Raw genomic sequence first — 16,197 nt, forward strand, 5'->3', positions numbered from 1 at the left:
CAGTGACGTCTCTTAGCTTCAGTAAGGTACATTTATGAATTGAAAAAACAAAAGCTGTGTGAATCTCACAAAAAGAAGATACACCAAAAGTAGTGACACCTTTTAGTTACAACTTTAACATTATGTATATATGTTGACCACTGATTTCTCTACTTCTGAAGCTTATACTTCTGTGTCTCTCAAACTTAGATCTGATAGTTTTCTCTGGTAGTTAAGTATATTCTTGCACTTACCTTTGTAATGTCTTAAAAATTCCAGATGAAATTAATTTTCTCATTTATGAGATTTTGAGCAACAACAGCTAACAGTAACTCTCAAAAAGAAAACTATCATAAACTTTTTTTCTATTCTATTTTAAATAGGATATAATCTAAATAACTACAAGAAAATGTGATGATAATATTGTTTCTTTCAGAAGCTATCAATAGCTACCTTAGAAGTCTTTACTTTCTCGTGATACACTAGATAAGGGCTTTCAAAATTACCAACATTAAAATTCACAGATGAAGGATGAATAAACACCTGAAAGAAAATTAGACATACTCAATTTCATGCAAACTAACTATAAGTAAACAGTAAATGATTTTTACATGGAATTTATACTAAAAGTCATAAATAACCTGTTTAGAATTTTGTTTTGCAAAAAAAAAAGACTTGTGTCAGCTAGATTGGAGAATTAATTCCAATAATTATACTAATGTTCAGTTTTGCACATACAATAAACCTAAACAATGATAACATTTATGCAAAAACTTAAAAATATTAAAAAAATTCTGATGAAATAATGGTAAATTTACTTAATTTTTATGTATAGTTTCCTTCTTAAGAAAAGCTGTTTACAAAACATCCTAGGTTATTTTAGTTAGGCTGGTGTATAGCTTCATTAACACTGAAGAGTCTTAAAAAATTTAAGTCTTCTGCATCAATATGCACAACTTCATTATATGGCAATATTTACAAGTTAATGAACACATCAAGGTTATTGAGAAACAAGTTATACACAGTTCCATCAAAATCAGAATTGTTTTAGCATTACCTAATACATTATTATAAATAGCATTCCCTTAGTTTTATTACTAACATAATATTGTAGAATAGTATGATCTTATAATACTGTCCAATATATGATTGCTAAAACAATAGCAGATATCAAAAGCAAATGTAGAAAACTATTCATATACCATAACCTAGTAAAAATGAATAAACATTAAAAAGCACTTCACATTTTGCACCCCTAGCTTTTATTACAATAAACTGTACTCACCAAACTTTACTGATATGTTTCCAAATTCCTGAGCATATTATTTAATATTTTAAAGCTTAATGAATTAGATATGCAATTGTCTTTTCCCCCCTTCTTCCATTTTACTTTAATTTGAACATATAAAAAATATTATATCCATTCACACTATTTCTTATTTCAATGATAACTTTAAAATCACTGGCTCACATAATTATCCCCTCTGGTTTTGAAACGCAGCTCTTCAGGTTTTGGATCTTTTCTGACTGTACCACCACTACTACTAGCATACCGCACCATTGGGGTAAGAACCTGAACAACATTGGGATATAGTGCTGCACAGAGTATTGCAGACACTAGTTTTAGGTTTTCAGAGTGAACATTAAACTGCAAGTAAATAAAACAGAAATATTGATTTCATTATAAATATATATTGATATATTACTATTTCAATGTTTTTTTTTCAGGAAAATTTTTCTTGTCTAAATGTTAATTTGTTGAGATTAACCATATTGACTAAAATAAAAGTTGTTCTTTGAGCCTTAACTCTTAATCTTAAACATATGAAATTGGAGGTTGCCAAGGGCAGAAAATCTGGAGTCTGGTACCTGCTGTGAAAAATACCTGGGAATTCTTGTCTGAGATGTCAATAGAAAAACATTAATTGTATTAACTGAAACTCACTGCAAAAGACATCAATAAGACATAACTGCTGAATTTTTTTCTGCAGATAAAAAAACAAAACAAATTTTGCAATTGAATGAAATGAAAGAAGTGATCAACCCATGGAATACTTTGCCTTCACGTGCAATAGAACTGCAACATTACAGCAATTTAAGAGGAGACTGGATGAGTAACTTTGAGAACAGAATTAGATAAAGGAAAAAGAAGGGGGGGTTGTATTTAAAGCTTGAAGTAGGTCAGCAGTAGAAAATAAGAGAACCTAGGTGGGATAAATGGCCCCTTGTTATCCCTTGGATTAAATTACACTGTGGAATTGTTATGATTATAGGAAAATAATATAGGTTTACAAAATAACAAATACTTTTTGTTAACTGCTTTAACTGCTCTGTTTGAAAGTCTATGTCGTGTACTCCTTTCTCAGTACAAAAACATCATAAATAAGTTATTCTAATCACAAATATGAGCAATTTATTTATAAGCAGTATTACATACGTTTTTGTTTATCAATTTTATTTGGATGTAATTTTACTCTATCCATATATATGTGAACACTACTGTTTTTAATGAATTAACAGGTACAAATTGCATAACATCAAAAATTAAACAAAAAATCTACTGTAATTTAAATTGTAAACTTAAAAAGTCACCTGAGATCCTGTAGTTTCCATGATTACATCTCCATTTTTTCTTGACATTCTTTCCAGATGGGAAAATGTCAAACCTTTTGGAGCAAAGCCTATAGTTGCTAAGAGTTCCACAAATTGGTGTTTCATGCTAGCTATTGTCTGCAACGTATTAATTGAAAGGAAATTTTCCCTACAGTAGTTGTAGCCTTTACCTTTCTTACATGCTTGTTTCCACCCCTGAAAATACAAAAGAACAGTTAAATACTCAATGATAAATCATATAAAAAAGTAAGTAAATTATGAGTGGTCATTTGTTGCTACCTTCCTTACTCATCAAAGAATAGGTAATAAAATCATCATTCCTTAAATATCTGAAGTTTTCAGAAAATTTTTTTATTCAATTACCAGATGGAGCTAACCTTATAAGCAAGAAAGCTTGAGTAGTTGCTTTCCTATTTATGATTCAATGGAAAACAGCAAAGAAATAAAAATTGTGAATGAAACGTCTTCTAATTTATCAAACACAGAAGCAATGGGAACTAGTGTACTTGCAATTTTATATAATGTTATTATCCACAATTGGGCTAAGTTTCAAACTTTTCCTACCTTTAGGAAAAGTATTTAATAGTTAACAAGACTACAGGAAAATCAGTTACAATAATTTCACAAATTTATGTGGAAGAAAAAATATTCAAAATTAAAATAAATATGTTACTTTGTAGGCTTTAAGTGCAGTAAGCTGATCACTCTTGCCAGCTGAAAATTCCTTTTTCTTTTTTTCTGATTCTTCTCGTTTTATAAATTCTGTTTTCTGGAATAAAAAAAAGCAAATTTACAAAACAAACAATTGGGCAAAATGTCCAGATCATTATTTCATGTTTAACAGTTTGAAATAAATTCAATGAATTGATTAACTGTATATGTTTTTTACAAAATAAAATCTAAACACAGAAATTTCTTTTTAGAACAAGTATTACACAATTAGTAGTGATTCATGATAATAGAATATATTACTTTCCAGATTTCCAAGAAAGAATGTTATACTTGTTTGTTTAAATTTGGTACAAAGCTACTTGAGAGCTACCTCCAATAGCCATCTCTAATTTCAAAGCTAGTCAAAACTACGCACCAGATATTCTTGGGATACTCTAGTCAAATAGTGAAATTTGACAGTCATCCTCTTAACACATTCATGGTTTCAAAAGTAAAGAGCACAATTTTTTTTTGTCCAGAAATGGAGCATAAACCATAGAGACTCAGATCCATATTTGAGCACACTAATCACTGGGTCATAATCCCCCCAAAATTTTAAGTAATGCTGTATGTTAAATTGTATTACTCATTAACTGAGAACAAAAAAAAACCCATAAATTTAAGTAAGTGGTAATATTTTTTTTTTACTATTTCATCCTCAGTTTAATTCAATAAAAAGCTACCAAAAGTGTGATAATGAGTATGCAAATACTATACACCTTATTCTCACACATGTATTTCTATTCTACAAAATTTTTGTGATGTTTCAATTTTGGATCATACTAGATCTGAGTGAGATTGTGTGCATAATTTCAGCCTGAGTTGTCACTTTTTGTAGATTACCTATTCAAAGAACTTATTTGCTGTTTCATAAAACAGTTGCACTGTGTCCTGCCTGACTCTGTGTTTGTGAGATACCTATCACATGGAGCAGAGATGTTTCCATATTTCGGTACCCTTTTTTTATGATTGGTCAACTACAGATAGGACTTCTTCAGGATCTGATATTAATTCTGTCTTTGTGCCATTTCCATGCTAATCATGTGATCTTTAGTTAAAATTGTACTAAACCTATCATCTACTGAATTTATCTTCTTTTTCCTAAGTTTGACTTATAGTCAAACAATACACTTCAAAGCACTGAATATGTGGTTTTACAAAAATCATGATATCACATTTAAAGGAAAACCACATACATGGATATGTTAATTTTATGTTATCAGTTTTGAAGCAACAAAATTCTGAAATACTCAATTTTTATTTCTTCATTTTTACCTCACAGTTTTTTATTGAAATTCTTTACTTTACATCTCCAAATGTTCAAATTAAATTACTATATACAGTAGAACCTCGAAACAACAATCACTGTGTCATTAAGGGTTGACCTCTTCAGTCTCTGTTTTTTTATTATTTGTAACCAAAATTAATCTTGCAATAACGGGTACCTCGAAATTCCGGATTAAGGGCACTGTCTTTATTCTCGTTCTTTATACGGATACTTGATAAAGCAGCCATTTTTCCCTTTCACTGTGGGCAGGTTAAAGTGCACATGTCATGACCTTTTAGAGTTTTTTCGAAATTTTATTAAATAACTTTACTATTACTAATAACACTAAAAGTACTCATAATCTTTGTTTTTCAATATATTTTTTATTTATTCTTCCATGTTTTAATAAAAATAACTAAAATTTCAGCATTTGTGAATAAAGAGTATTTATTGGTTGATTAATAAGTTTGCTGAAAGGAAAACAAGATTTTATAACTATGCACAGAAGTGTTTCCATTTCTCTGGAATCAAAGTGGACAAAGAAATTCCAACAGTTTCTGGGGATGACGAGGAAGACAACATTCCATTGAGTGAGCTGATGGTGCATCTTTCAGAGATAACTGGAAATTAACAAATGTTTAATGCTGCACAGTTTGCAGACTAAGACAAAGATGTGCCAGTCACAGAAGAATTGTAAATAAAATTGCCTGAAAGTCTTCTCAAAGTGATTACACCACTTCTGATGATGAGAAGCCAACCCCTTTGCCTGAGCCAGAACCACCATCCACCAATATCAAGTCATTCATGCAAGCACAACAATGGGCTTTTGACCTAAAACAATTTGCACTTGAGCAAGGTTTTTCAGACATTTTAGACACTGTCATGACTCTTGAGGGTCAATTGTACCAGTGTAAATGTGTCAAACAACCATCTATTAAAGACTTTGTTTTACAAACACATAACCAATGATGTAAAGAATAAGAGTACAAGTTTTCTATACATATATTTGTGCTCATGACCTAATGTGTGTGATGAACAAATGCATGGTTTTACATGTACATGTATTTTCATACCTATGGAATAGAAATAAATTAAAAACACATATTGCTTTGTTCCATCTATTTAATGTTTTTACAGTATACACAAAACACTGTTTCAATACATGTAACACAAATGGCATTAAATGCATACACCAAACAAAATGGGGAGGAGTCTTAAAAATCAGAAATTTAGTACATTCAGTAAGGAATCTAACTTTGCGTGGCTCGTTATTGATATTAAGGGCACGTTGCTATAGAGGGCACTTGGATGCAGTCAAAGGGGGTTCAAGGTTCTATTGTATCTACAATATGAGCTCTTACAACTTATAACAGTCCAATATGTTTTACTTTCACCAACCACCCATTGGCACAAACAAAATATGAACAAACTTTTACATAAAACTTACAAATGGAGATCTGTAGCTCAAACAGGCTGCAATAGTAAGGGCAGAATCTAAACATTGGAACATGGACCCAAACAGCATCAATTTTCCAATCCTTTAAAATACAAAAATACACTTCAATCAGAAATGAAATAGATAATTCCTAAAGATTCTTAAAACATTCAACTTAAACCTACCCCAACCATAGGGCACCTTTCAGGTATTACACACACACCTGCGTATCAAATTTCAAAATTTAAGCAGAAAATAAACAATTATTTAATGTAATTCATGAAAAATGTTCCAACTCTTCACATCTGCACTGCTCCAAGGAGTCTCATATGAAAAACACAACTTACTGTTTTTTTTTATAAAAATGTCTTTACCTATCCCAAAGCATAGGTTTTACTTGCTAAGAAACTATCATCCCTCAACAATTATATTATCTATTTCTTATTTCTCATGTGATTTTCGTTCTAGAGCCTTTCGATCCCACCCTTTTATGATGTCCCAGTACGCAGTCTGAACAATTACAATACTAATGAAGCACAGCTTTCTAACTTACTAGAGGTAAGATTTAAATATGAGTGGATATAGTAGATTATAAACTAATTATGTCAACGTACACAGAATAAAGTGATGTAAGCAGTTCTGTATTTTGTTGGAAAGTGACTAGATAGAACTCCTGGAATCTAATGAAAATTTAGAAGACATAAGAGCAAATCTCACATCTTAATATTTTCTATAATTTCTTCAGACGTAGTTTTCATTCCTAAAAATTTTTTCATGTGAAATTGTATTTCTTTTAAAGTTATAGAAATTTTCTTCTATGACAAGACTTAAGGTAAACTTGAATGTCAGTGTTAAGTTTATCGTATTCAAACAATGCACATAAATGAAATAACTTATTATTAATTTACAAAAAAATATATTCATTAGATAAAAATTGGTCTTGGCCACAAATATTGTTTGCAAATATATTATTACTAAGCCTGAAAAAGTTAATTCTAATACCATGTTGAAAGATGACCAATAAGTCTTTGCTAGTTTTTACTATGTTTTATACGATTTATAGCCAGAAGTGGTGAATGCTGCAATTAGTAAAATTAAAAATTAAAAGTTCATGAAAATCATTCACGTTGAAAACTGACTGGATATATTAAATGAAACTTTTTGATCAATAGTAAAAAAACATTGAAAAACTAAAAAAAGGCAAATATCTCTATGTTTTTGAAAACAGTGTCCAACAACAACATTTTGGAAATATCACAACCTAAAAAAACTGATAGAAAAACTACATCAAATTATATTAATTTTTTAAAGCCAAAACTAATTACAACTTATTGAAGTGTTTACGTAGTTTCAGGCAATTTGGTTAAGTGCTTTCCACTTTAAGAAGAGAAAAATCAAGGGATATCAGTGATACCACTTCAGTCTGGAAAGGGTTAAGAATACCAACATTACAACAAAAATAAAAACCTTTGCAGTCATGACTGACTTATTCAGCATGAAGAAAGATTCTGTGCTAATGACAATTGTGAAACTAATACGTAAAACATATATTCCTAAACTTAATTTCTAAAGTAAGTGTTAAAACTAAAAATCATCTATATCACATATCATTCCTTGTTTGTTTTAGTACGGTATAATCTGCTTTGGATACACAGGGAATTACTATATCCCTCAGGTTAGCTAGACATAAACTTATTATCCTAATGAATTATTATATCCATCAGGTTAGCTAGACATAAACTTATTATCCTAATGAATTATTATATCCATCAGGTTAGCTAGACATAAACTTATTATCCTAATGGTTTTATGAAATGCAATTTTTTTTGTTAGTTGTAATTTGTCAAAATGCTCTACAAGACAAATAAAAAGATTTTCATTCATAAACATTTCAAACTTAATAAATTATAAACATAACTTACTTTAATTCCTTCACTGTAGCAGCAATGTTTTTTCCAAATACAGAACATGTTTTTTGGTAATTCTGATATAATGTTGCTATTGTTCCTATATATTTTCAAAGCCACTAAAACAGGTTGTTTATTTCATGGTTGAATCCTTTGTTTTGTGATATTATATTCATTCATCTTTTAGTAGCATTGGAAAAAATGACTTGCATGACATTTTGAGGCTTACTGAAATTTATTCATCTGAATATACGCATATGCAAGACACAGTTTGCTGGCACCCAGTATTCAAAACGTATTTGGGATAAATCTTAAGGCTTCTCTTACATTAGCTGCTTTGACTTTTCTGGGATGATAGGGGTAAGCAAAAAAAGTACCTGTCAGCACCTATTCAAAACCGTGGTGGACAGTCAACTGTCATCATAGCCACAGATGGTTCCTACACCACAGATAGCTAGAGAGCTGGCTGGGAACTCATTGTCTTACAAAGCAACAACATCCTCCATAAGGATGGTAGAGCATTCAAGTTTCCTAAAAATGACATAAGGATAGAGGTTAAGCTGCAAAGAAGGCTCTTCTCTGTATGGCTGAAAGTAACAGCTATAAACTGTAAACAGACAGTGTCACCAACATAATATTTGTAAATGACTCGCATGTTGAACTACATATAGTTTAGAATGGTTGTACCCCAGATGTATGGCTAAAGACAAGGAAACTGTGTGATAAGACAATCACATGGATATGCATGCCGGGCCATGCTTGTGTAAAAGCTAAATGAAGAAGCTGACCAGCTTGCAAGAAAGGCCCCTATATCAAATTTCATACAATTCTAGTGACAGGATATTGACTTCTTCATTAGTAAGCCAAAAATGGCAATGATGGAAGGTCTTTCACAACATTTGGATGGAATGAAACTGGTGAAAAACGAAGTACTGTATGGTGTAGATAGAAAATTAATAAGACATTATACAGACAGAAGGCCACTGGTAAAATTATCTACAGAACTCTCTTCTATCTTCAACAAAGCAGGCAATCAGTCTCCACATAAGGAGTTAGTGTCTGTTAGTGCAAACCCTGGAACTGTCACCTAGTGCTTAACTATGGAATGGTAGAGAGAAAAATATCTTTTTACGAATTAAAGCACAGTTGATCCTTTATATTTTTAAATTAACAAAGGCATATATGTCTGTGAAGATATAAAGACAGGAGGTTAGTATATCCTATAGATTCTACAGTAAAGCATACAAATACATATAGATATCACGCCATAGGCCCTATAACACAATACAGTGAAAGATTTAAACTCTAATAACTACTATATTACAAGTACACTTGTTTTTCATTTATAAACAGGAAGTTCTACAACACATTCTAACTTTGTTTTAACACAACTATTGAACATTCAAGAATTATTGACATGTCGTAATCATTCCATTTGACATTGGTGAAATCTTTCAATAAAGATGTTATTTCTCAAAAATGTGATTTATTTAACAATTAAAATATTCCCTCATTTTTAAAATTTATGATCTATATAATGAAGCTAACAACTTACCTAACATCCACAGGTAAAGATGCAATGTGATATCCTAATGGTGTCAAGTCCTGATAAAAAGTTTTCTTATGCACATTTACTCATGATTGTTTCAATTTATTACACTAAATTACACTATTTTATCATTCACCTACCGAAAATTTTAATGAAAAGATTATTACAAAAATATTTTAAGTGTCCAACAACAAGAATAAAACAAGATATAAAAAAATCTATCAACAGTCAAACCAAAATGGGTTTATTTACAAAATACCAAGGAGCTGTTTAATAATAATACGATTGAACAATAAGGCCCTTACTTATTCTTATTCCACATATTCACTGCTCATTTTAATTTTTATCACACTGTTTTCATAAAATGATAATTTTTTCATTTGAGCTTGTTGTGTTTAAATAATTATGTACATACAATGTTCATTTTCTCCAAATGTTATATAATCAAATAGCTTTAGAAAATAAATATTTTAAAAAGTTCTAAACTGGCAATGAAAGCCAAATGACGAGTTTTTCATACTTTGTGACTTGACTGAGAAAATACACAGAAAATAATAACAAAAAAATTCATTTTGAAATTAGTATTATTAATTACATAACTTTTATATAAATTTACATTCATATAAGAGATTAATGACTTTGAACTAAATTTTAGTGCTTTAAATGCAATTCTATCTGAAGTCAAAATTAACAAAATGCTAACCTCCATCTTATCAAGAGCTCCCAGCTCTTGTAGTCTGTTGACAGCCATTTTCACACTCTCACTTGGTGGAGGTTCCAAAGTGGAAGACAAAACATCCTAAAATATTAGATGTTAAATATATATATAAACCTCAACTGAAAAACATCTTTTAGATTTATATTTTGACAAGACTAAAAGGAACAAATAAACTTATTTGTTGGTAAATGTTGGTAGACCACGTACTATTCTCAAATCTTGAAGCTGATAAGGCCACAGTTAAAACTGAGAATAACAATAAATCATTCACACTTTGAACCTTTGTGCATGGCTTGGTCCTTTGGTCTGAGCACCAGAATGTTGAAGCTATACATACAAGAACTCTAAATTTACTAAGTACATCTTCATGAAATTTTGCAAGCTTTTAGTAAACATTGCCAAAGATTTGTCTGTGAATTTCCAAAACCTTTACTGAGCCAATATGAGTGAAAGATGATTTTCATGCTAAAAACAAAAATATTTCTTTTCACCTTACTGTTTTCACATTCACTTTGCATAACCTCTAAAATCTCTTAAATGAATATCATAAGTTTTTTTGATAAAACTTGTATTATCTCTACTGTAACACTAATAGCTAAATTTGAATGTACCTCGAAATTAAAAGTTCAAAGTTATGAAAGGAAATTAACAAAAACTCTTTTTTTCTTTGTCTTTGAATGCATCATTCATGGTCACATCTTCAATTAATGATATTCACAATTTCAACTGTTAACCTTTTCACATCTACTTTCTTTTAATTTTATGGTTTTATTGCCTAGCTTGTACCATATAAGCAGTTTAATCATTTGTAAAAAGCAATATATTACAGCAAAAACACATTAGCAGATTGTTGTACACAGACATAAAATGTTTAGCTAAATAGGCTTAGTTTTTTTGTCTAAGTTTATTATTCAAACAAAAATTCATGTATTCAAGAATAGAATGTCCCAAAACTACAATCATTTAAATGGCTTTTTAACTAAACCATAAATATGGTTAAAAAATTTAGTTACTGCTATAAGCAACAGCTTTGCTTGCACATATCTCAATCACTTCCATTTGATTAACTTATACTTACATCATATTTAAAAAGACAGTCAGAAGCTTCAAAAAGTAAAAAATATATATATCTGTTGATTGTAAACACATACATCAATTAAGAATATGTGGTTTAGAAAATTGACCTTAAAAATTAAGGATAAATGGACAGGGCTTTTCTATTGTGGGTTGGAAAGATACAATGATAGCTCAGTAAATAGAGAAAAATATAAAATTGCAAATTTGACCTTATCATTATTTATAGCTTGTGTTATATTAGTTAGACACTGCAAAAACTATATTATTGAAGTTATACAAACTAAAATGAGGGAAAAATTTAAAACATAGACACATCATGTGACAACACAAGTGAAGATTGAGAATTTTTTAAGTATTTCCTTTTTAAATTAAGAAATTAGAAGTTATATAATACAAAATTAATTATAAACTACATTCTGATTCTAAGTTTATTGACATACAATCAAAATAAAGTTGTCTAATTAAATTTTGAATGCTATTCTGTAAAATGTTGTGACATGTGCACATCAACAGATGCCTTGCATAAAGGGTTAATGGGTTAAACAATAAAATAAAGTTGTCTAATTAAATTTTGAATGCTATTCTGTAAATGTTGTGACATGTGCACATCAACAGATGCCTTGCATAAAGGGTTAATGGAGCTACGCAATTAACTGGATTGCCTATAATCATTGATTACATCAATTAGTATCATGTAAAATAACAAATGAATCAAAATTACTATTAAATCAATTAATGTCAAGAAAATAATCAACTAACTGAAATTAGTGCTTCCAGTTTTATTACTGTTTTCAATCATTCCAACTATACATGTAATTGAATTATTTCCATATTTATTTCTCATAATTATTTTTGATTAATTCAAGGACATTTAGCTTAATTGATTAGTGTCACAACTTGCAAAAATACATTATCAATTAATAAAAATTAGTGTTTCTCATTATTACTATTTTCAATTATTCCAACTATTAAAGTCTCCTGTGAGAATAATCAATTAATTTGCCTACTGATTAATTGATTACCAAATTCCACTAACCACCCAGCTTTACACTTTAACCTTCCAATTACATTGTTTCAGGTCATATTGCCTGGCTGGTTCCACATACGCAGTTTATTCATTTGTAAAATGCAATACATCACAGCAAAAACACATACAAACTAAAAGTTTAGCCAAACTGGCATCTTGTTTTTTATTTCAGGTCATATTGCAAGTTAGAAAAAATTGAAATAGCCTTGCATCATAAAAATATTTTTTCTTGGCTCAGGTTTTACTCTTTTATGATAAATATTAAGATTTCATGTAAACTATCATTATAATAAAAGATGTATTTAACTGCATCATAAAGTTACGGAAACTAGTGTTGTGTCAAACAGATCTGAAACATAAAGCTTAATACATGTAATTATATTTTCACTTTTCAGAGAAAATAAATATTGTTTACATAACTGGAACAAAGTAAACAAATATTAATAGTATTAACACGTGAAAATGCAACAAAAACAGTACTAAAGGACAAGAAATTGGACAATATTTTACAGAGTCGGTAGTAGTATCATTACAGTTTTTAATAAAACAATCTAATTTTGAAATGATATACCAATCAGATTACTTTTGGAAAGTACTTACAAAACTATTAAAATATGAAATAAAACTATAACAAAAGAATGAAAACATAAACATACCAAAAAACACAACATAGCTTTAGTTTACTTTCTGGATTTTTAAGTGCAAACTGTTTTTATTCACTTGTAAATCATCTTCCTGCCATTTATATTTAGATATGATTTTTATTTTATTAACAGGCCCCTCATGAGCCAGTGGGGAACATTTTCATTGTAAAAAACAACAAATACCCAATCCAGTTTTCTTAATGTGACATGTACAGCAAAATTATTTCATTCATTAAGACTACAATAACTTATGTAAATTACACAAACTCTTGAAAAATAATAATATAATTATGAGGTTTAAGATGAGCATGATTTCCACAAAAGTTATAGTTTTCCAAAAGAGAAAATGTCTTTCCTACAGATACTTACCTCCTCTCACATAACAGCTTTTTCGTTCAGTATTCCCCATTATATTCACAAATTTTTTAGCTCGCAACTAGCTCTGAAACTACCAACTACCTCACGTTTAATGTGGTTCTGCTATGTCTTTGCATGCAAATAAGCATGTGGCAACCGTTTACCAATAAGAGCGTGACACATTCTCCTGATGCAGCATTCTATTTTAGTGACATTAATACAATGAAAAAAAAACTAATTCTTTCTTTTCTGATTTTTCCAATTACAATTTCTTCTAACATCTTAAAATATATAAGAATGTGCATAACATTGGTCTCAAATATTGTAAACATAGTAGCACTGGTCACTAGTCAAGATTTCTCATTATCTAAGAAAGGTATTGTCATCTCAGATATACTTAATATAGCTATATAATTGTAAGTGTATGTACATATTACATTCAATACATTACAAAAGACACTAAGGTTGAACTGCTTTTCAATTTTTCCAATGGTTCATTATTACAGTCAAACCATTAGAACTTTGTTTGTTTGTAGTTAAATACAAAGCTACACAATGGGCTATCTCTGCAATGTCCACCACAGGTAGTGAAATCTGGTTATTAGCATTATAAATCTTGAGACTTACAGCTGAGCTATGGGGGCCATTAACCCATTAACTGCGGCAGGAGCAGTTCAGTTGCCGTTTTCTGACTCACAGATAACACTGAGTTGCCATCAATCACAATAAAACAGTAATTTTCGTCATTTGCGTAGAGTTATAGTTATACATGTGTGACTGATGGATATTTTCGCCATTCACAGCTGAGCCATAGAACTTAAATGACGGAAATATCCATCATCCGCAGTTAATTGGTTAATAATATGAAATAGTACCCAATTTCAGAATATTTTTATTATGGTACACTATAGCTTTATATTAGATGTGAGAACTTAAAAACCAACAGCTGACAAATGCATCAAATAAGATGTAGTTCTGCTGAACCATATCATTGAGATTAAATTTCAGTAATAAAAACAGGTTACAGACTAAGACAAATCCATCAACACAAGAGAATGACAACAACCAGGTACCCAAGCATAGGAAATATATCTCCCTTTTCTAAAAATATGAACTTATCCACTACCTTTAAAACAATTCAATATAGGTTAGTTGTAAACTTGAGGTCACAATATGTATTTATTAGGACAAACATGTAGTACTTCTACTCACCAGAACAGACTTTTTGGCGAAGATTGGCATTAACTTTACTCTCAGGACTATCTGTTCCAATGGAATTCGTTGAATTTCTACAAAAATTACAAGATTTCCATTACACTATTTCAATGTCTTAACTTTCTTTGTATTTGAATAATGAAGGGTCAGCTTTCTGTTTACATCACCAACTTTGCTGATTCTTTTATTTATTTTTTCTATAATACCATACTCCCATAAGAATGTTTTTTCATAGTAGCTTTTCCTTTGTTTTTAGAAGAAGACTCTTGTATACAAATAAACTCTTAACTACAGAAGTGCTTAAAATTAAGGCCTAACACCTCCAACTATGCAAAATATTTCTTTTTCCTAATATTACTCATATTTCTTAGTGAAATATTTTTAATAAAATAAAATATAAATTTGTCCATTAATATATTGAGTATTTGTTTTGAATAGTCCGTGTGCAATGTAATTTTCATGTTAAAATCAAAAATACTTTTCCTCATCTCAAAAATTTCAAATTTCCTTTGTGTAACCCCTAAAATCTCCTAAATACATTTCAAACGTTTTTTTTTCTTCAGTAAAACTTTATAGTTTATCTATTATTTTCTCTACCCTACCAGATTGGTCATTTCGACTGACCGCGTAACCACCAAAAAAAAATCGAGGAACCTAAATTAACCTTTTTTCTTTCTAGAATGACTTTAAATTGTAACATGAAACTACATTCATTTATCCTAAGTAGCTCTAGTTCGTAACATTATACATCTATTTATAATTAAATGTTATTGTTTTATTGCCCTTTGAACCATGTCTAACTACTATTCGTGCCATTATAAATTGTAAATCACTCGGGGAACATGCAGCTCACATTACACTATCGAATTACATTACCCACAAGCTGCTCATCCCCTGTGTGAAGTTATTTAAGACTAGATTAGGTAAAATAAGTAATAATAATAATATAATTAAAATGGTTCACAAGGTTATTGCTCAGACAAAGCATAATTTTTATAGTCTTCAATTTTGTTTGGATACAGAGCTATTGCATATAAAATCAAACCCCTCCTGCCACAACCTCTCTTTCACAATTCGTTAATAGTTCTCTCTTACATTTCTTTATATATTACCTATAAACAACAGAAAGTGAAGGTTTTCATCTATCAAATGACGTATTGTATAACACTGTGTTCGGAACAGATAATCGTCAATTTCACTCAGAGTAGCAACATTGTTCCCGTTGGAAAGTTAATGACTAGCTTGGATGAACTTGTAACAGCTCTTGTTGCTTAGTTAGAAAGCCAGGAAAATTTTGAGAGGTAAGTGAATTTGTCTATATTTTGCATGTTATTAGTCTATATTCTTTGGTGCATTATTTAATTAAATAAAAAATTATTAAGTGCATTAATATCTATAGTATAAAAAATGAGGATTAACTCTCTTCGAAACCGATAGCAATTAAAAAGAAGATCAGTTAAGTACTTTATTTCTTGTTTTTCATATTTATTCTTTATTTATGATTGTAAAAGTAACTAAAATCTAAAAATACAGATCTTTTTCCGATTTTATAGAGAGCATTTTACATTTAATTTCATACATTTTCGAGGGGTGATGGATAAAATAGGGATGATGACATGCTAAGACAAAATTTGTCATGTGTGGTTACACTAGTGGAAATTCAGGATTTTTTATATATTTCCTTTTAGAATGAAGAAC

At 29.8% G+C, this 16,197-nt stretch overlaps 1 protein-coding gene across 1 annotated transcript in view; it reads right to left on the reverse strand.

The window, feature by feature from the left end:
- LOC106470203 (putative ATP-dependent RNA helicase DHX57) overlaps positions 1-16,197 on the reverse strand; it is an 83,411-nt gene that overhangs the window by 8,717 nt on the left and 58,497 nt on the right. Inside the window, exons 17-24 of the mRNA XM_013930742.2 lie at positions 14,497-14,573; positions 10,165-10,260; positions 9,468-9,517; positions 6,018-6,108; positions 3,266-3,361; positions 2,572-2,787; positions 1,451-1,627; positions 433-522 (exon numbers count right to left, since the gene is read on the reverse strand). Of these exons, the coding sequence (XP_013786196.1) occupies positions 433-522; positions 1,451-1,627; positions 2,572-2,787; positions 3,266-3,361; positions 6,018-6,108; positions 9,468-9,517; positions 10,165-10,260; positions 14,497-14,573 (893 nt within the window). The remainder of the gene's footprint in view (positions 1-432; positions 523-1,450; positions 1,628-2,571; positions 2,788-3,265; positions 3,362-6,017; positions 6,109-9,467; positions 9,518-10,164; positions 10,261-14,496; positions 14,574-16,197) is intronic.

Source organism: Limulus polyphemus, unplaced genomic scaffold, assembly GCF_000517525.1.
Source record: "Limulus polyphemus unplaced genomic scaffold, Limulus_polyphemus-2.1.2 Scaffold3874, whole genome shotgun sequence".
NCBI classification, from domain to species: Eukaryota; Metazoa; Arthropoda; class Merostomata; order Xiphosura; family Limulidae; genus Limulus; species Limulus polyphemus.